Here is a 20,291-nt window from a genome sequence, read left to right as displayed (position 1 = left end):
GTAGGCTGCGTGAGATCGAGATAAATTCCGCCGAAGTCTTGCTGTGGGGTTGGTTCGGTTCGGGCTGAATATAGCTACGCAACGCAAAGCGAGTGACAGGAGCCGTCGAGGGCTTCCTAGGAGATAGATGCACACAAGCGAATGTGGTGAGGAGAGTCTGCAGCAGCGAGCGAGTGTATGGGCTGAATGTCTGTCTGTTGTTTTGAATGACTCTCGAAATGTAGCTGGCGATGGTCGAGTCTTAATAGCCTGCCAGGTGCGGCAGAAACTGGAATAGGGAAGGTGAGAAATTGTGGCTCAGGCGTGGAGGAAGAGGGAGGGTAGGCGCTTGTATGAGGCCTGCATTGGGTAGGGCAGGGTTAGGTAGTTAGTGTACGCGGGAGACATGCCTCCCATGGCAGGCTACAAACGATATGGTCAGCGGGAGGTGGTCATCTATGGTGGAGCCCGAGGCACGAGCTTTGAGCCTGCGTTACCCTACGAAATACTTCGAAGTAGGTTTTAAGCACTTGCTTGGCATGTTAGTGGCAGCTGGTGGTTGAGTGGTGGTGGTATTTGCTAATAATAATTGGGTAGAGGTAGGTAAGAAACGTGGGTGGTATTTTGGGCACGGCCAGTGCCATGCCATGCCATACAGCCATACGGTAGCGATACCCGTTTGTGCATCATTACCTCCGTACATCCATCGTACATAACCTTAGTGAACCATTGATTTAGTAGGATGGGGATGGTCTCGAGGGCGCATAGCCGTGTAACCGTGAAGTGACGGTACAGTACAGTACCGTCCACTACTACAAATGAGAGTGCGAGTGAGTAAGAATGAGAGAGAGAGGACCGGGCGTTAGAGATTTAGACAGCACAGCTACTGCAGAGCGGCCTGTAAAAGAAGGTGTGTTAGTTGAAACGAATCAAGCCATGTCGTAGTAGGGCAGTGCATGGTAGACATGTGTTGCCAGCCAAAATCCCTTCGCAGATTGGTCTCTTCCGGAAACCTTTCGGAGGTACAGGAGGAATCTAAAGTTTTACATGGTACTAAAACCGTGGACACACTTCTCCTCGAAATGAAGATATGACCTCCTGTTCGTTCTCGGGACTGCAGCTACTAACTGTATTGTCGGGCGTGATCAGAAGATGTGAGATGTGTACTTGGATTAAGGTAAGACAGGGATTTTCTGCGGAGCATAAGCGGCATGGGTGTGTTTCCAAAAATAACGCTTCCAAAAGGAGGGCTTGACTAAGTACGGAGCGGAGCACTATGGAGTATGACCTGCCCCTCGATGATTGGTTGGACATCTAATGGCTAGTTAGGCGACTCGGGACCCCGACGATTCCACGATTACCTAGTACATTTCAGAGTCGGCTCGGCTTTCGTTTCATCAAGTAATTCTGCTGCCTAACGCTATGGCATCTGCCAAGTTCCCAACCAGGCCGAGCGCCTTTTGCACTTGGCTTGGTGCACCAACTTCAGCAAGGCGTCCGTTGGCCATTCTGCCATCCACGGAGAGAGAGCACCACCACCACCCCAGGCCAGGACAGCGACGAGGCGGCCAATGCGGAACAGGGTATCCTGCGTTGCGCCCTGGCTGCTTTTGCTGTCTACTGTATTGGCGATATATATCCCCCTGCAATATGCTTGCTTCCTACTTATGCTTCCTGTTTTGTGCAACAGATCGAAAACGGCTTTGCGGTGGATGGCTTTGGCCCAGAAGAGAAGAGCTCTGAGGCGTCGACTGGGGTTGTCATCGCTTGCTCTACATACAGTACTCCGCCTCCCACCATGCTCCATGCACCACCACCCACCAGGCCTTCTTCTCACCCAAGCACACAGGGTCTTCTGGTGCGACAACGAACAAACCCCCTGTGAGCGCATCATAGTCGCTGCATACGTCTAGTAAGACAGGGACCCTGAAGATAGACGAGATGCCACTTGATTCGGTCTCTCGTTCCGAAGTACCATCTCGTGTTCTAAAACGCATCTTAATTTACCTGCCTTACAGTACTGCTTTTTAACATACGGATAAGCCTGGGTGGCTGTGCAAAACAGCGGCTGTGGGCGCCGTGATCAATCAATAGTCGCTCGAAGCGCCGCACTTTCGACAGCCCTGATGGAGATGTGTAAATTGCCTGAATCCCATACCACATATTTTAGGTACATTCCCAATTGTCCCTGAACCACTCCGTACTAAAGTAGTTGAGCACAAACCGAGCACTTTTTCACTCGATCGCACTTCGCTAAGGAGACATGACATCGTTTAGTCCGGCTCAAAAGGGGCATGGGTTCAAGACTTTGACTGGTGACGGAAAAATATAACGTAACAAGACGACTTTCATGCCTCTGCTGGAGCGAGTCGCACTGTTACAAAGTAATTACTTGGAAGTATTCGCATGTCCAACGTCCATGATTAAGTAAGCCTCCTTGAGTCGAGTGAAGGAGATGGCGGAAATCAGGGTCAAAACAACAAAAAAAAAAAGCTTAAAAGTCTAAGCGTAGTCCCTAGCGGAGATCTGTACATCGCATATCCGAGAATGGATTTCTCACACGACTCCGAATACGTCGGAAGAAAATGCAGGTATTCGCCTTCTATGCTCATCTGGGTCCTTTTTCTTTCTTTCTTTTTTTGCATGCAGAGATCTTTCTTTTCCTGGTGACCCAATCAGACCTGAGGCGTAAATGGAACTCTTGACCAAACTCTTGGTAACTAGTGTGTAGTAGAAGTCTTGAACCAGGGTATAGTCACTTACTTATAGTTCGCTTGGCTTCGATATCAAAGCTGATAGGTAGGGGTAGTAGTCTTCTTCGTCTTCTAGTACGGATTCTTGCCGTCCCGAGGTACAGGACACATGGTTTTGGCCTCGGACCAGTTCTGACCAAACTTCGATTATTCATAGCCGAACGCATCATTGCCTTGACCGGTAAGTATGTATAAGAGTAGTTTGTCATCAAACTGTGAGACTTTGGATATGACAGAAGTCCGAGTAAGGCCGGTGAACTCACCGCCTGCTATAGCCATGATGAGGTTGTGCCCACAACGGTTTTCGGAATTGATGGTTCAGTTTCAATCCGGCGGTGTTTAGTGTACGGAGGTGCTGATCGTGTATTATTGCCTACAAAAGAAGAGTTTTGTTGAAGTCCGAGACCGTCGCCCTACTATTCCGTAGTGTTCTGCATGCCATTCATTCATCGACATCAAGGATGTGGATGTGGCGGCGCCTACTGTAGGCATGGGCATGGGGCATGCAAGGCTAAAAGCAAAAGCTATAATTAGTGCAAAATTTACTTCTAGAAGAACGTCAATCGCACCCTAACGTGCAACCCAGCTGTGGCAAGCGATACAACGTAACATACTGTAGCTGCAAATCATCCAAAATCTTCTCCGTACAGGCTACAGGCTACAGTCCTAAATGCCCGACATCATCATCATCATCGGCAGACTGATGATAATGGACCGGCAATTTCGGAAACCTTCCGAAAATTGGCCGACTGAAAATTGCTACAGTACCTCCGTAAGGTACTTGTAATTGAGAAAGATCCAGTAATGATAGTTTAATCTGTTGGGCATTCTCCACATGAACATGCCATACTGCACAAAGGGATTTTAGGATAAAATGTTCAAATGATATGTTAAGACAAGTGTCTGGCGCAGTCGAATTATCTGGTGAACGACATATTGCGGGGATGCATTTCTATATTATCAAAGCATCATGCCACCCAATAACTCGTGGGGTTGAGGGCGGTGAAGTGTGTTGGGAGCTCCAGCTCCAGCCCTCTGCATTCATTGTCTCAAATTGGCGAGGAACTCAAAACGCTGGCATGCATGATTAACCGCGGCGGGGTCCTTTAACTCCTGACTCGAGAGTCTTGAGGCACTTTGGAAGTTTATGGGTTCTTCGGGGGAGCACCTTGTTGTCACATCACAGTCCTCCTACGAGTAGTAATGTAGCTGGGGCAGGAGAGACCCAGAGATGCTCATAGCATCATAATCTACAGGGATTTATTATTGTTGTATACCCTGCCCTCAATGCCCTCAGCCCTGGCTGGTTTTAAGTTTATGCTTCTTCTCGCTTCTCGCCAAGTACGAACTCTTTTGGGGCATATTTGGGCCCTGCAAGTTATTAAACGGTTAGGCTGCCATATGTAGATCCGAAAGCAGATACGGCATCGAACAAGGCTCATCAACACCATCCCCCACTCGGGGTTTGAGATCAACGAGATCGGTTGGAATTAACGGTACTGTACAGCCTCGCCTAGAAGAAACCAATGAGAGAGGCCATGGAAAGCCTTGGCGGGAAGCATCGTTGGTCACGAATGACACACTCGTATCAGAATGCCATATAGAAGTACCAAGTAGGCAGGTACTTAATATGACGACGATCTACAGTATGGTACAGAGGTACGATACTTGTAGTTGTATTTGTACTTGTCGCTGATTCATGTGTACGAGTAATATTTGGGCGGTGAAGGGTAAAAGAGGAGATATCTTTTTTCAAGAAGGCACACTCGTGACCTCGATTCCCGATTCCCTCCACCTGTCTGTCAGATCTGGGTGGAATGGAGTGGGGTGGAGTGGGGTGGAATGGAGTGGAGCGGACGAAGTGAGTTGAAAAATGGGATGTTGGGATGATCGAATGAAATCATAGGTGAGCAACGGTAAAAGCTGGGGTCTTTAGCGCACCATATTATATCCCTAGCCGAGCTCTAAATCTATTCTCAGCACCCCATCCCCGTTACCACTTGGATATTATCCAAAACTACCACAGTGCATCTTCAAATACCTACAAGTGCAAAGGCAAGTACAAGTAAACTACTAAAACGTTATTTCTAGTAAACTATAAACTAATTACTCTATTACTTGAGTCTCTTAGCGCGTGCGTTGAAATTAACAGCCCCGGTTGAATCAACTCAACTCAACCCAGCTATAGGCTACCGGCCTTTTGCCGTTGGTATCCAAACAAAGTGCCATATCGAATGTACCACCCTAAACGGCCCGGCATCGTCATGCTGTATCATAGCAGCTCACACCGTCAGACCATCAGCTGCTATACTTCTCTTACACCGACCACTCGGACTCTCCGTTGCTCTATTCTATTCAGCTATCAAGTTTGCTACACTACACTATACTACACTACACTGCATGATTAATCGTCTATTACTGTATCCCGATGGAACGTTCATCACTCATGCTATGCTATGAAGCAATCCGCCTCTGATCAGCGGTAATTATACTCGGAGTATAATACATACGGTAAGCGTTGTTTTGACTTTGTACCTAATACCCCATCTCGTTGCCTTGCGCAAATACTCGGCTGCTAGCACACGGTTGTGGCTGCATGGTTTCCCAAGGCAGCCGCCAATTGATGTTTAATTATAACCTTCAATAACAAGGGCCTATTATGGAGCATTACAACTCTGTTACTGTGATAGCTTCAAAGCTAAGATCCGGAGATTCCAAAGAAGACCCCACCCCCCCCCCCTCGCTCCCCTTTCTCCCGCACCCACTTGGGCCTTTACTTTCCCCCTCGGGTTACTGTTTCACCGGGATGCCAGGAACGGGAACTGAAAGTTTGCCTTCACAAGTCTGCATGCACAATTAAATTAAATCACATCTCACAAAAGATTTTTATCCAAATCAGGACTCCTTTAACTTTGTATGTAGTTTATGCAATTTACGCGTTTCTGACTCTATCTCGATGTGGTGTTCGAGTCCAAGCAACAGATATCTTAGTGAGGCGTGTTCCTAAACCAACCCAAGCCAAGAAAGAAACAGAAGAATTCGAAATTTCAAAGAGCTCCGGTCAAAGTCGGACCACGGCCACAGCGAGACGAATAAGACACGCGAGACAGTGAACTATACCCGCCGGCCCGTGTCATTTCTTCCATCCCGCACTGGATCAAAGGTTAATTTTCTCCTGGTAATAATACAGGTAGAACAATAACCTTTTAGTCTCAAAAGGAGGAAGTCTTGACCAATGCTTTCTCTGCCTTTTAGGCAGCATTCAATGCGAGCCAATCACTTACTTACCTCGGCCAGCCCAGCCCTAGCCCAAGAGTTCGGTCCCGTAAGGCTGCATGATGACGAGATTCATCACCGGGGGATGTTTAGACGGAATAGAATCACCTCAACCTAGGTCTAGAGAATAGACAGTAAAAAGCAGTTCTTCTATCTACCGTATTCCATTCAATGGAGTCAATTTCTGAAGCGATGAAGTGACCTCAAAAGGGACTTCGCTACCTTGGGCCCCTTTTCACATCTCCAGCATTGCCCTGTTCCTCCCATCAAATCCTCGTTGCGAAGTACAACCATCGTCAACTATCTAAAATGCTAGCAAAATGTCATCAGAGTGTAAAGTGAAAATGATATCTAACTTGCTCGCTTGGCCGCAAACTGCAAACCACATTTTTCAAATGCAAATGCTCTTTTGTATCTCATTCCTCCGCATGCCTTCGTGAATACAAATAATATCGTGTCGCTTTCTTTGCTCTTTATCAGACTTGCACCCCTCCTTTACGCCCCCAATTGTCCTAAAAAATGGAGCTTTCTATTTACAAGTTGTATGTCTTGTGAAGAGCTGAAATGTCGTTTGCGGCAATAGAGCCAGCGAGGAAGGCGTTGAAGTCTGGAATAAGGGATTTGTACATATCAAGTGTCTTAAAGGTTGAGTTAGCATTGCATCCTGGAGATCTAGAGCGGGTTGAAAACGTACGTGCTGGAATATTTGTTGGAGATCGGCTGTCAGAGGAGTCTTGAAGGCCTCTCCCATGTTATACCTAGCGATGACAGTGAAGAGTCGTGCTAGGTCTTTCTCCATAGCTTGCGGATTACCTAGGATCACCAAGCAGAAACCCTTCATGGCAGTGGCCTTTTCCAGGGTGTAGTCGACACTGTTGATGGCCTTCAAGAACGGCTCCGAGAAAGTGGCCAGCACAGGGGACATGATAGGGGCATTTTCGAGCCCGAGGCGCCCCAGAGCAATTGCTGCATTTTCCAGTACAGATTTGGGGACCTCTGGATTACTTAGAATCTCGAGGTATCGCTCCAAGAGCTTACCGACGAATGGTCCCATTTCTTTGCCATGCTGAATTGAGATTTCACCGGAAGACCAGCAAGCATTGTTCACCACGCTGAATCCCGTCTCAATTTGCTCATCAAGAATTAAATCCAAGTCGAGCTGTTGTGTAAGGATCGGCAGAAGCGTCGGCAAGAAAGGTTTTAATTGAGGATAGACGTATTTTGCACAATCACCTAACAAGGCGTATGATGATTGGCGAACGTCATTCTCAGGATCTTCCATACAGAATGTTAGCAGCTCAAATAGCCTGGGTTGTGAGCCGGATACGAGAGCTGCGGATTGCTTTTCATCGAGTGCTTGGACAATAGCGCTTAAGAGGTCCAAGCTCGTTACGAGAAAGTCCTTGTCAGGTGAGTCTAAAATTGGGTTGTTCACGGCTGCCATATACTCTTCCAGATTTTGATGGATGATCTTTATGCATCGGGTGAATACTGGTTGCGCAAAGGGTGCAAAAGACTCAGCCAAAGCGGTAGCGACGTAAGATAGACACTCCAATAGAGGGAACAGCTCACGCGACTGGTCAGAAACCTTGTTCCACCGATGTATGAGCGCCGGCATTAATAGTTCGATAAGCTGAGGCTGCGCAAGCCCATGGCCCACATGCTCAGATAGAGTTTGGACACAGTCGTACAGTATGAACATATTTCGGTCCTTGTACTTCTCGAAACAGCGGACGAATTGACGAATAATTGGTTCGCAGTACGGCGTTAATGTTGCCCCTGCTTTCTCCTCGAGATGAGCAAAAGCTGAGGCACCAGCTTCTTGAACCCGTTTGTTGGTATCGAGCATCTTAGTGAGAATGCCTTCCATCATCGGCTCAAAGAATTGAGCCCGTAAAGCAGGTGTGTTGAGACTTGCACCCCAAGAAGAATATCTTCCCAGAGTCCAGCAGGTAATCTGTCGAACAAGGGGTTCCGGGTCATTCAGCAATGATATTAAATAAGGTACCAAATCTGGAAGATGCGGAGTAACAACGTCGAGACACCCTTCCGCAACGGCTCCAAGAGCGAGAACTGCAGCCTCACGATAAGGCCATTCCTCATGCCGAAGGTTGGTCATCAAATATGGCAGAATCGTCTCGAACACAGGCCCCCGGAAGTCAGTTGCGAAAACATCCAGTGCGGCTGCTGAACATTTCCGTAGATTCCAACGATCCTCTGGATTTCCATCATCATCGTCGTCATCCAAGTCTTCGATCTCTCCCTCATCTAAATCATCGTCGCCTCCGAGCTTAGAGTATGAGCCGCCATTCGGGCTCGATTCCTCCACAACCTCGCCGTTGGCGAGTGTCCGAATGCTCTTGCTTTTGGCAAACTTAGGTCTGATATCTTCGGCACGATCTTCCTCATCGGCGTCGTTGCCACCTCCCTCCAGCATTGCAATATCTTCTTCGCTATAGACCATACTTTCAAGAAGAACAGGGATGATTTTGTTGAGATAAGGACCAAGGGCTTTCCATAGCTGATCATGCTCGCCAACGGTAAGCCAGAACTCGGCAGCATCACAAGCCAAGTCTTCATCTTCAATTTTTCGCTGTTGCGCAATCATATAATCCACAAGGCCAGCAATATGTGGCTGGATCTTGTCTGGCCTGATCTCGACAATCTGAACAAACGCTCGACATACTTGCCGCCGGACGTCCGATGAGGTATCATTTGCAAGCTGAAAAAGTCGATTTAAAAGATCATCAAGAGAAACAAGCAATGCCTGCGGCTTTTGGGGAATAAAAACGTTGATAGTTCCGAGGGCTAGGGACCGGACCTTCGGCTTGTCGCTGACTGTAAACTCAATGAGTTTAGGGATGATGAAAGTCAGGGGCCGCTGGCCTTGGTAGTCTTTATCGAGCATTTTTTTGTTGTCTTCACAGACTTTTGCCAGAGCAGCCATAGCTCCCTCTTGTGCTTCTGGTGTAATGTTACCAGTCTCGTTCCCAATCAGTGAAAGTAACTCCGGAAGTAGTTGAGGCCATCCTAGAATTCCACCACGACCAACAATCTCAGTGATAACATTTCCAGCATATCCTCTTATAGACTGATTTTTGTCTTGTAATGCGAGAGGTACCGAGGAGCGTACAAGAGCAAGACTCTCTGGTGATATTGACTTATAACCGGTCTTGATATTGTTTTTCAGCATGACAGCCGCTGCAGATCGGACCGCATGATATTCCTCCGTGCTATAATTCAATCCCTGGGGGACTTGAGAGCTGGAAAACAGATAAGTGAGGTAGTTGTTGATATCGGGAGAGGTTTTCGCCTGGGCAAGCATCTGTTGAAAGAGCCACAAAGTTAGCTCATGTTACATTGCGCAAACAGATATCAACGGGAGAATTTGAGGGAGATTTCCACGCACAATCTCTGCTTGCTTTTGGGCATTCTTGTTGTGTCCACTCAAAGAGTCTTTCAAACACCCAGATAACTGCCGCAAGGGCTCTTGTTCCGGTTGCCAGGCCATGACTGAAACCTAGCTTTGGATGCCTTGCAAGTCGTGTCTCTCGTGGTGATTCAATCGATTCCTTCCGATATGCAGGTACGCACTCCAGGTATAGACTTGACTTTGGGAGGTCGCACAAGGATACTTGTATGACCTTAAGCGTCTTGGGTCACCATCTGATTGAAGTTAGCTGTGTGCTGTTTCTGATGCCTCATGGCCGATCTAGAGCAAGTCGTTTGCCGGGAGATGGTTATCTGTACTCACGAATTGTGACGGAAGAGTAAGAAGCTTTCTGGTGATTTGCGCAACCAATCTGTGGGCGACAGAGAAGGTAATGGGGTGTTGCGGTTTGATTGACAGTGGGGTTGTGGATGCGCGTAGAGACCGATGGGAGGGTAGCTTTGTGAGTAGACTATGATAGGTGTGGTACCTGCGGCTAGTCGCACATATGAACATGCAACTTATTCAATTTCAGAGCGCTGAAAAGGAGATAATTGAGGCATGCGAGAGGGGCATGGACATTCAAGTTGGTGGAGAAGTTCGGGCGGGGACTTTTTTTATTTTGCTTTTCGCGCGGTACTTGCTTCCTTGCGCTGGTGCGCAACGTTCTCCAATGAATTAATGTTTCAACAGAATACTAAGAAGACCAGTCTTAATAATCTGCATAGTCATACATGTGCGTAGATTTTTATACGGTAATAATTTACAAGAAATCGACACGACTTCCGTGAGGTTGACAAGAATTGTTTGCAAGCCGGGTAGTGTTAAGACCCCTCTATTCATCTGTACGGTGGAACCTGATGCATCTGCAGCAGTATCGCAATCAGCACAAATATATTGTGAAAACCTAGGAAGTGGCCGAACCTATATCCAACAACTCTGGGAATCTCAAATGGCTTTAGCATGGGCCTGAAAACCTCGTTTTTCTGAAATTAGCGTTGGTCGGTATGAAGGTCCTTGAAACATGCATCTTGGGACGATTCAGTCAGGTACGAACCGAGAACAACCCCTAAACAAGCTGTCTGTAAAGAGCTGGACATATATTTGGACGACTTGAAGACCTATTTCCAGATTGGCAAGGGCGCACATGATCGCACCGCATGACTATGTAGGCAAAAAATCCGGTCTGTAAGTTTTGGTTTGGATAACCTTCCATTTGTATGAGGACCTGCTCCCCCAAGCCTATCTTGATCGTAATGGCAGACAAGCAGCTCATTCAAGCCCTTCAAATGTGTTCCATTTGTAGGTTGAATGAGCCCACTATATCGTGCCGCGTGGACGTTCTAAAGGTACCAACACGGGCGTGATGTCTACATGGAGCCTGCTGGCTCAGTGCAGATTGGCCGGCTTTACGTGAAGAGACCAAAATCCCCAATTGCATGATGTCGAATCGATGGTTAAAATCTCCAAGATCGAAATCCTTCATGTACCATTGACAACTCGTCCGCCCGTCCCAACCTCACCCATGACGACCTCCACGACCTTCTTAAACCCCTCTATCTCCTCTTCAACCGTCCCACCCATCCCAGCACTCGCAAAGCTTATAGAATTCCCAACATAAGCTGGCTTCCCGGTCCGACGTGCCAAGAGCTTTGCCAAACGGGTTGTAAACTCCAACGTGGGTTCGGAGGTGTGCAGTGGTGTAGAGAGTGCTTGGCCTGCATTCAGTCGCTGCGCGAAAGTCAGTAATAATCTTGTTGGAAAGGGGGGCATCCGTACGTCTGGAATGGCATAAACGAGTGAACCAAGTGGCACTGCAGATTGGTCGCCATTCAAAGCTGTGGTCAGGAAAAGTAGTAGAGAGGTTGATTGAATCGTGAGACGGAGGTAGATTCTTGTATCGGGCGACTTTGGGAGGGGAAAGGAGATTTCGATGGGAGGAGCTGAAGATTGTGCCATGATTGCTGTTTTGTTCCTCGGCGATTTTCTTTTTCGTTGTAGGTTGACGTGAGGAGCTCTGAGGTGGAAGGGTTGTTATTGAGGATTGCCTTCAAAATGGCCAATCGCATCGCGGACAAATACCAACGCGCGAACTACGATCTTGCTAACAAAACTTTCTGTCTTATAATACTTTTCTTGGATACATAAAATTTAATCATACAATCATAGATCACCAATCTCAGGTTCCACGTTTTTCGTTTCTCTAAGCTGTCAGTGCAGCAGGTCATTTTTACTCATCTTTCAAACTTGATAAGGGGGGGAAGTTGTCCCACTACGCACATATGGAATAAGCCGCCTTTCATGGTCATGGGTCCCAGTTCATTCGCAAGATGCATTTCTCGTGTTGATATCAGTCAAATCGAGTTTCTAGCCCCATTTCTACAATGTTACTGCAAGTTAAAGCTATACCTGACATCAAAGTCCAACCTCTTTCAGCTTCTCATTCAACCATCTACAATCATCCTTACTATCGCCCGGACCGCCCGCCCAGTGACCCCACACGCTTGGGAACGGAATCATTCTTCCTACTCCCTCTTTCATGTTTGCAACTTCTATTTCTGAATCCTCGGGTCTGAAGAGATACCTTATCAGCAAATATCCTTCTATAAACGGTGTACACATACGGGAAGTACAAGTCTGTCTTGCCAGGGAGTACCAGCATCTTTGCTTTAATCCCTTGCATAGCAGCCTTGAAGTCACCATTGTATGGCTCCTGATTTGAAACATCGCCAGACTGCCATGTGTAGAGCATTACTAACAGGTTCTCAGGATCTGCCCAGCGTCAGCTACCTGTTCAACTAAGTCGGAAGTTTCAAGAAAGTCGAAAGTCTAACGTACCCTTGGAAAGTGCCCAACTCTCCCAGAAATTCTTCATGAAGTCTTCAAGGTCCTTGAACCCAAGAGCACTTTCATAAAGCTTCTCTCTATAGAATGCCTGGCTGAACCCCCATCCTGCATAAACTCTGCCAAATGCCATCAGGCCCACTTCCTTTTCCTCTGCAGTCCAGGTTCGATATTCCTCTCCAGCTGAGAGTACCCCATCTTCGCATGAGCCTGCCGACGTGTTTTTTCGAGCAGCAAGTAGTGCAGATTTCACACCTTCAAGGAAAACTTGGTTGTGCAGAGAAGTCTTTGCTGAGCCGCAGAATGGAATAGAAATATCCATAAATTCGGAGTACTGGGTGGCCCACTGATACGCCTGTCCTGCCCCCATAGACCACCCAGTGACAGCTCGAGCGTGTTTGATACCCAGATGCTTGGTTACCAGGGTATGTTGAGCCCTCACATTGTCATAGAATGTGACTTTAGGGAAAGGTTTAATATTGGAGTTTGAAGGGGAGGTCGATTGACCATTCCCAAATAAAGCTGTGATGATAATAAAGTATTTCTTTGGGCTCAGAGTATGTTCCTCTCCAACTAGCCACTCATTGTCCGCAATGGCTTTAATGTGTTAGCTGCCAGATTTTTGAAAATAGCTATTATCTTACATCCAGAAAACCAAGTAGGGTAGATAATGGCTGGAGACGCTGGGTCTCCAAAAGTCTTATAAGCAATGTGAGCATCGGGAATTTCTTGTCCAGACTGCAGTTTCCAATCGCCAAGTTTATATGTCTCGACGCTCGCCATGATGCTTTTTGATTTGAGCGCTTCTTTTGGATTGATGTCCGTTCTTGCACTTTCTTGAGACTGGCTGAAGACACAACAATTCTCTTCAGTGGGATGAGATTGTTATTACTGATCTGCCCCACAATAATTGTGATAAACTCACTACTCCCTATTGAGAAGAGCTGATGTATTCGAAATTCCTACTGGAGTGGGAGATCCCAAGTCAGAAAAAGTTCAGTTCTCTGAAAGATGTGTCATTCAACAAATCGCTGTTTTAACCCGAGGAATTTCTTCCTTTCCTGGAGGAGGCATCTTAGCGTCGATAAGGGGGCGGGGGCGGGGTCGCGGTTGCTACCGGCTTTGTAGTGACTTCTAGAATTCCGCGCAAAACCGGACATAACCAAAACACTATAAGACCTCACGATATACAAATGATAGTCCGCAGAAGTACCTTTTCATTCCTTCGGTAAGTTGATTGATACAACATACACCAAGCCTTCCTAAAGCTAACACCGCCAAGTCCATTCATTCACCCTCTGTTACCCCGCGTCGCGCAAACCGCAAGTCGAAGTTTCAGGACGTCAAGATTCGCCATGTCGAGAGCTGAAGCAGAAAAGCTCATTCAAAGAAACCCTCACCCGGATTTCAAAAAGGTGGAAGCAGGCAGGGAAGCATGGGATAAATCGTTGGAATGGAAACTCAAACAGACTATCAAGCCAGATTGGAAGTACGGGGATGGGGCAAACGATGGCGGCGCAAGCCTGAAGATCCCTCATGTGGAAATAGATCCCCACGAGGAAGGCAGAGCCGCGGTGTTTAATTACAAGCTGTTGATTTCCGGCATTATTCCGCGCCCAATTGGCTTCCTCAGTACTAGATCGAAGGATGGGAGTAGTACGAATCTCGCACCATTCAGTTGGTTCCAGATGATAACCCATGACCCGCCTTTGTTCACTATCGGCTATGCTGGCGGCTTTGAAAATGCGAAGGATTCCTTGAAGAATCTGGTTGAGTCAGGGGAATGTGTTATCAACATCATCTCGGAGCATTTCGTCGAGGCTGCCAATGCCACATCCGTTAATGCCCCATATGGGGAGAGTGAGTGGAGTCTGAGTGGTCTTACTCCAGCACCTTGCTCAACCGTCAAGGCTAGCAGAGTCAAGGAGGCTATTTTCTCTATTGAGGGCAAGTTGGAGAGCACAAGGGAATTTGACAGTAAGGCCAAGCCAGGGAAGAAGTCTGCAGTGCTTGCTACTATTGAGGGGACGAGATTTTGGGTAAGGGAGGATGCTATCAATGGGGACAAAAACCAGATTGATCCTGCTGTAAGCTCTGTCTTTTTACCGTTGAAACCCGTATACTGATCGCATCATAGATTCTGAAGCCAATAAGCCGCCTAGGGGGCATGACTTACGGAAGAAATACCGAGGGATTCGATATTCTGAGACCAGATTATGAGGAGACTGTTGCGAAAAATGAAGAGGCTAAGAAGCTCGTCAAGCCAAAGATAGAGGGACAATAGATATAAGATAGACCATAGACTAGACGGGCAAGAGGAATAATAGTTGAAAATGGATCAGCGAGCCATTGCTGTTGTAAAAATCGCTAGTTTTAGGCAATGAATGATTAAGGTACTTTTTTCAAGGATAAATTGAGAAGCAATCAAGAACGGGATATTGAAATATCCTTCAACAACTTCTCACTTTTCAATAATTCCAGTACCTGAAAGGATCCCTGAAAGAAATCCTAGAGATGCCGAGGCATGTATAGACCGCGGGAAACTACCCCACAAAATTGATCCTCAAGCTTCAATCTCATTCTTTCCTCACAAACATCACGAACATTTTCCTGGCCAATCTCGTATTATTGTTGCTCGACTGGAAGTAGATCTAAGACACGGTCTTTTCATCTCATTCCATAGAGCAATTTGCCCATTGACATCTCATACCCATCCAGCCACAGCATCGCATTATCATATCAACCCAGTCGCCCAAAATGTCCACCAACTACGAAACCGAACTTAAAGACTTCCCTAATATATTTTCTCTTAAAGGAAAAGTAGTCGTCGTTACTGGCGGATCCAGAGGTCTTGGTCTACACGCTGCATCAGGGTACCTCCCTCCCTACCCCTTTCCTCTCGCCCCTCCCTGACCCTCAAACCCCTTCAGATTTCTCCAAGCAGGAGCCTCAAAAGTCTACATCACATCACGTAAGGCGTCTGCCTGCGAGAGCGCCGTGAAAGCCCTGAATGCGCTGCCCAACCTCGCGCCAGGCGCAAAAGCTATTTCCGTCCCCGCGGATAGTGCGAAATTCGAGGGCGTAGAGCATCTAGTTAAGGAAGTGAGAAAGACAACGGACCACGTGGATATCTTGTTTGCGAATGCGGGCGCTACGTGGGGAGAGAGTTTTGATACGCACCCGGACAGTGCGTTTGCCAAGGTAATGGATTTGAATGTTAAAAGTGTTTTTAATACCGTTAGACTGTAAGCACAAGTACCCATGCCGTACTTGCCCGATTATGAGATGGCGGGGACCAGAGCTGATATCGGAGAACAGATTTGCGCCACTGCTTCAGAAGAATGGCACAATTGAAGACCCATCACGAGTCATAATCACAGCCTCCGTAGCAGGAATCGGCGTCGGCAGCCTAGGGAAAAACGCGACATTTGGATACTCAGCCTCTAAAGCAGCAGTCATCCATCTCACTAAGAACCTAGCTGTAGAGCTGGGGCCTAGACATATCCTCGTGAATGCTATTGCGCCGGGATTCTTCCCTAGTAAGATGGCGTCTGGATTGTTGGAGATTAGTGGCGGTGCCGATACGTTCGCGGCGAAGAATCCGAGTAAGAGATTGGGAAAGCCGGAGGATATTGCGGGGTTGGTGGTGTTTTTGTCGAGTAGGGCTGCTTCGCATATTAATGGCGCGACGGTGACGGTTGATGGGGGAGAAGTGTGGGCGAGAGGGGGGATGGTTGAAGTTAAAGAGGAGGCGAAGCTTTGAAGGGTTATGTGTGTAAGATGTATCAGATGGATTACGAACAGGTCATTACAGTAGTTTAGCTCGAGGCGGCGATTATAGCGCACCAGAGAAAGTTGCAAGCTGCGCTGGTCCTTTCGCTTCGAATTTAATTGGATATAGACCATATTTGAAATCCCATAGTTGATCACTTGACTTGCGGAATTTCAGTAACTTATGCCACCTACTTTGTTAGATTGGAGTTTTTTGCCAATATGTAGAAGGGTTATTTTTTCCTAGCTACCCAGTGACTAGCTTTGTATGTACTCTGAAGCATACTCTCCTTATCTTGAATATATGGTGCTTCAATCCCAGATGTCTTGTGTACTATATCGAACCCAAGTTTCTCTACTAACATCACCACTTCATCATCTGTCAACTCGACACTTCCCGGATCTGCAATACCTGGAAATTCAGGGGATCAGTAATAGAATTAGTAGTGCACAAAAGAAAGCCTACCAATACTATCGTGGTGCCCAGATGGTTCCTTCTCCCGTCCATGCGTACCGGGAGCATTATTTTCAAAATGCCACAGTAGGGGTCCCATATTGACAAGCAACCCCCCCTTTCGTAAACAGTTCCGAATCACCTCAATGTATTTTATGATATTTGGCGCAGTATCGAGAAAGAAGACAGTCGCAACGGCGTCAAAAGTGTCCTTCTGGTCCTCATCCCCGTACAACAGTAAGAAATCCGAGGCACTCATGCTCATCTGACCAGCTGTTTCAATGCTGCCAAGGGTCAAGGCGGGAGACACATCAGGCACTTGGACTGACCTCAGATGGTTCGCACGGCTTTGGTGATTCGAGAAGGAGTGGGCCCATGGAAATATGGTATGAGCATGCTTCTTAGAGCAGTGATTTAGGATGTATGAACTTGCAAGAAGCTGGTGAAAACTAATCTCGTTGCCCTCAGCGTCAAAACCGGCACAGCAGAGCTCGAAGACAAGGCGACCAAGTCCTGCACCGGGAACCAAGACACGTAATTTGGACCCGGAGCGACGGTTGCATTCATCTCGAAGGGCACTGATCACTGGACCGTAACAAGCTTCTCGTTCCGATTCGCCTTCCGCAGACCAGTCTCGGAAGAATTGCCGCAAAGTACTTCGTGCTTTCTCGAGATCATTTGAGGTTGCAACTCCTCGCCAATCATTAGGGTCATTGGCTCCAACTTCGCTCGTGGGCAGAGACAACCCGAAGGATTGAAGGCCAGCATGAAAGATGGCACTTGCTAGTTCCGAGTTCTTGTCGATGGCATCATCCACCGCATTGAGAGTTTCGAGATAGGAGAAGGGTGGACTGGCTAACATCTCCCAGTGCGCTCTTGGTAAAGCGTAGAATGACTGCCTTCGGAGATGCGTGGTATTGTAATGAGCAACTTTTGCATATTGGCTAGAGGCAAAATCAGTAACCAATCAACCCCGACTTGCTTTCAATCTTGAGAAACGTTAGATACCATAGCAATTATAGCATATAAAGATCTGTAAGAGTGGCCGTAGGGCAGTAAAAATCCTTGGACATTTGTGGCTAGCTATTACCAAGGTTTGAAACCAGATTTGGAATGTCATTACTCTCCCGTAAACCTCCGATGGGAGAAACAGAAGATCAACAGTAAAAGCACATACTAGAAAGACGACAGAGCACCCCGAAGAACTCTTTTCTCCTCATCATCCTCAATCGTGGCAGTATTCCCTTCCCATTCTACAGATGACATCTTGTTGGCATGGAGACTACATCAAAATCCGGGAAACTCGGATTATCTGAACGTCGAAGAAGTTAAAAGAAGTCTCTATTGAATTATAGGCTCAGTAGATACCTTTTCAAGGATTACTGTCGACTTGTAGTGCCTAAGGCGAACATGAGATGTGGTCTTCAGCCTTGCTTAGTCATTAGCGCGCCTTCCCAACTTAATCGATTGAATCGCAACATCGCAAACGGCGCCTTGACTTCTCAACTCAACCTCGCCCCAACTTTTGCTACAGCGCCGTCGTCAATACAACATGGCGACTGCTGGTCCAATGCAATATGGCGTGACGGCACCGCTGTCGAATGCCCTCCCGACAGACGCTGAGAACCAAGCCAGCAATGACCTTATCGAGGAGTTAAAGCGACAGAACAACTATGAGAGCACATCGGATACCAACAAGAGGTGTGTTACAGCTCTCCATTTCTCGAGAGAAGTTCTCCCAAGTTCACTTATTCTTATATCGTATGCAAACAATTTCCGATTATAGCTAACCGTTCGTTCTTTCCAGAACCGTTGTCCTTCAGTCACTGCAGTCCATAACCGAAGAATTCGTGAGAAAAGTCAGCCGAGCACAAGGACTCAATGAGAATCTCGTTAAGAATGCTGGCGGCAAAATATTCACGTATGGAAGCTTTCGGCTTGGTGTGTTCGGTCCTGGTTCTGATATTGATACCCTCGTTGTTGTCCCGAAACACATCACCATCAACGACTACTTCGAACACTTCCCTGATCTCTTGATTAAGATGGCTCCCGCGGGCGCCATCACCGATCTCACACCTGTTACAGACTCGTTCGTCCCAATCATCAAATTCGAATATTCTGGAATCAGTATTGATCTTATTTTCTCCCGACTTGCTTATCTCAGCCAAGTCCCTAAAGACCTGACTCTTGCTGACGACAATCTGCTCAAAGGTCTTAGTGAGCCCGAACTCCGTTCGTTGAATGGCACTCGTGTTACGGATGACATTTTAAATTTAGTACCCCAAAAGGCTATCTTCAGAACCGCCCTTCGAGCGATCAAGCTCTGGGCTCAGCGGCGTGCCATATATGCCAATATTATGGGATTTCCTGGTGGTGTGGCTTGGGCTATGCTTGTTGCTCGAGTTTGTCAACTTTATCCGAAGGCCACGAGTTCGACTGTTGTCCTGAAGTTCTTTCGCATAATGGAGAAGTGGCAATGGCCGACACCGGTACTTCTGAAACCCGCGCAGCTCACACCCAAAGGTGGTGCTCAGATGAACGTTCGAGTGTGGAATCCAAAAGTAAGACGTATAATTATTACGATTATAATCTGGCTAACTCTCCGAGGTCTACCATAGTGACAGGAATCATCTTATGCCAATAATCACACCTGCCTATCCTTCCATGTGTGCGACTCACAACATCACAAGATCGACCCAGAAAATCATATGCAGGGAGCTTAGACGTGGTGGAGAGATCACAGACAAGATCATGACAGGCAAGAATCCATGGAAGGACTTGTTTATCAAGCACACGTTTTTCACACAGGGTTACAAATACTACCTTTCCGTCATTGCTGCCAGTACTACCACGAATGCCCAACTAATCTGGGCTGGTTGGGTTGAATCCAAAGTCCGACTTCTTGTAGCCGGTCTTGAGGACCACGAGTCAATCGCACTAGCTCACCCCTTCAATAAAGGCTTCGAACGGGTTCACAAATGCCAAAGCGAGGAGGACGTCGAGAAAGCTAAGAGCAATCTCGAGTTTCAGATTAAGCAAATCCCAACGGAGACTACTGACCCTGCAAATTTACCTAACGGAGATGCTATTGTCAATGATCAGATAGCTAATGGTGATGAGAAATCGACCGTTGGTGGAGGAACCATGGTCTATACTACAACCTGGTACATTGGACTGGAGTTGCAAGAAGGTAAGTCCTCCCCGCCACCGTGCATCTCTACACTCGTGGCTATGTGACGAGAAGAGAAACCCTCGAAGAATGCATCGGACACTGGAGATCCCGTCTGACGCCCAGCTGCTGAATCCATCTAGGTGCCAAATCCCTTGATCTCTCTTGGCAGGTCGACAATTTCAAAAGACTTTGTATGGGCTGGGAAAAGCACGACCCTGAGCTTAACGCTTTGAACGTTATTCACACCAAAAAGTCAGTATCTATTCCGTCCCGGTCTGGCTCAATGCAAATGTGATTGACTTCTACCTAGCTATGATCTTCCAGAAGACGTATTTGGGGAAGGTGAAATCAAACCTGCTCGCCCACAAAAGAGGAAGGTAGTCCACGGAGCGGCAAGGAAGCGTCCAGCAACAGAAGTATGTGAAGTATTATATCCGTGCATAGAAGTTTGGCAGATTTCAACTGGCCGGTTTGCATGAGTTGCAACCAGACTACCCGGCCCAAGAGGTTATGATAGCGCTGACTTTGTATAGGAGTCCTCTACTATTCCCCCGAAAAGACAGCAGACCTCGGTCGCGTGAGACTTGCAATTGAGTTCCTGTGCGAAATCAC

The 20,291-nt window shown here is 47.2% G+C and overlaps 7 protein-coding genes across 7 annotated transcripts; 3 read left to right on the top strand and 4 right to left on the bottom strand.

The window, feature by feature from the left end:
- Nucleotides 1–6,541: 6,541 nt before the first annotated feature.
- kap104 (Importin subunit beta-2) lies at nt 6,542–9,519 on the bottom strand (the record flags this gene model as incomplete). Its single annotated transcript, XM_031150401.1, has 3 exons — nt 6,542–6,646; nt 6,703–9,333; nt 9,418–9,519. The coding sequence occupies 3 exons, from the start codon at nt 9,517–9,519 to the stop codon at nt 6,542–6,544; spliced, it is 2,838 nt and encodes a 945-aa protein (XP_031005114.1).
- Nucleotides 9,520–10,920: 1,401 nt separating this feature from the next.
- On the bottom strand, nt 10,921–11,397 carry LHYA1_G005455 (uncharacterized protein; the record flags this gene model as incomplete). The annotated part of the gene is made up of 2 exons (XM_031150400.1): nt 10,921–11,169; nt 11,218–11,397. 2 exons carry the CDS (start codon nt 11,395–11,397, stop codon nt 10,921–10,923), a joined length of 429 nt encoding a protein of 142 aa, XP_031005113.1.
- Nucleotides 11,398–11,853: 456 nt separating this feature from the next.
- metX (putative acyltransferase) lies at nt 11,854–13,128 on the bottom strand (the record flags this gene model as incomplete). Its single annotated transcript, XM_031150399.1, has 4 exons — nt 11,854–12,010; nt 12,063–12,210; nt 12,277–12,879; nt 12,927–13,128. Coding segments are annotated over 4 exons (1,110 nt in total), but the record flags the coding sequence as incomplete, so codon positions are not given.
- Nucleotides 13,129–13,475: 347 nt separating this feature from the next.
- Nucleotides 13,476–14,566, top strand: LHYA1_G005453 (Uncharacterized protein; the record flags this gene model as incomplete). The annotated part of the gene is made up of 3 exons (XM_031150398.1): nt 13,476–13,491; nt 13,540–14,369; nt 14,420–14,566. The coding sequence occupies 3 exons, from the start codon at nt 13,476–13,478 to the stop codon at nt 14,564–14,566; spliced, it is 993 nt and encodes a 330-aa protein (XP_031005119.1).
- Nucleotides 14,567–15,039: 473 nt separating this feature from the next.
- Nucleotides 15,040–16,045, top strand: rhlG_3 (Rhamnolipids biosynthesis 3-oxoacyl-[acyl-carrier-protein] reductase; the record flags this gene model as incomplete). The annotated part of the gene is made up of 3 exons (XM_031150397.1): nt 15,040–15,155; nt 15,213–15,483; nt 15,539–16,045. 3 exons carry the CDS (start codon nt 15,040–15,042, stop codon nt 16,043–16,045), a joined length of 894 nt encoding a protein of 297 aa, XP_031005118.1.
- A 241-nt stretch (nt 16,046–16,286) lies between these two features.
- On the bottom strand, nt 16,287–17,788 carry LHYA1_G005451 (Carnosine N-methyltransferase; the record flags this gene model as incomplete). Its single annotated transcript, XM_031150396.1, has 3 exons — nt 16,287–16,465; nt 16,520–17,451; nt 17,685–17,788. Coding segments are annotated over 3 exons (1,215 nt in total), but the record flags the coding sequence as incomplete, so codon positions are not given.
- A 271-nt stretch (nt 17,789–18,059) lies between these two features.
- pla1 (Poly(A) polymerase) lies at nt 18,060–20,260 on the top strand (the record flags this gene model as incomplete). Its single annotated transcript, XM_031150395.1, has 6 exons — nt 18,060–18,208; nt 18,315–19,068; nt 19,115–19,697; nt 19,820–19,931; nt 19,990–20,095; nt 20,213–20,260. The coding sequence occupies 6 exons, from the start codon at nt 18,060–18,062 to the stop codon at nt 20,258–20,260; spliced, it is 1,752 nt and encodes a 583-aa protein (XP_031005116.1).
- Nucleotides 20,261–20,291: the final 31 nt, after the last annotated feature.

Source organism: Lachnellula hyalina (assembly GCF_007821495.1).
Source record: "Lachnellula hyalina strain CBS 185.66 chromosome Unknown contig00072, whole genome shotgun sequence".
NCBI classification, from domain to species: domain Eukaryota; kingdom Fungi; phylum Ascomycota; class Leotiomycetes; order Helotiales; family Lachnaceae; genus Lachnellula; species Lachnellula hyalina.
Note: the sequence above shows the minus strand (reverse complement) of the source record. Positions and strands in the feature narration are given on the sequence as shown.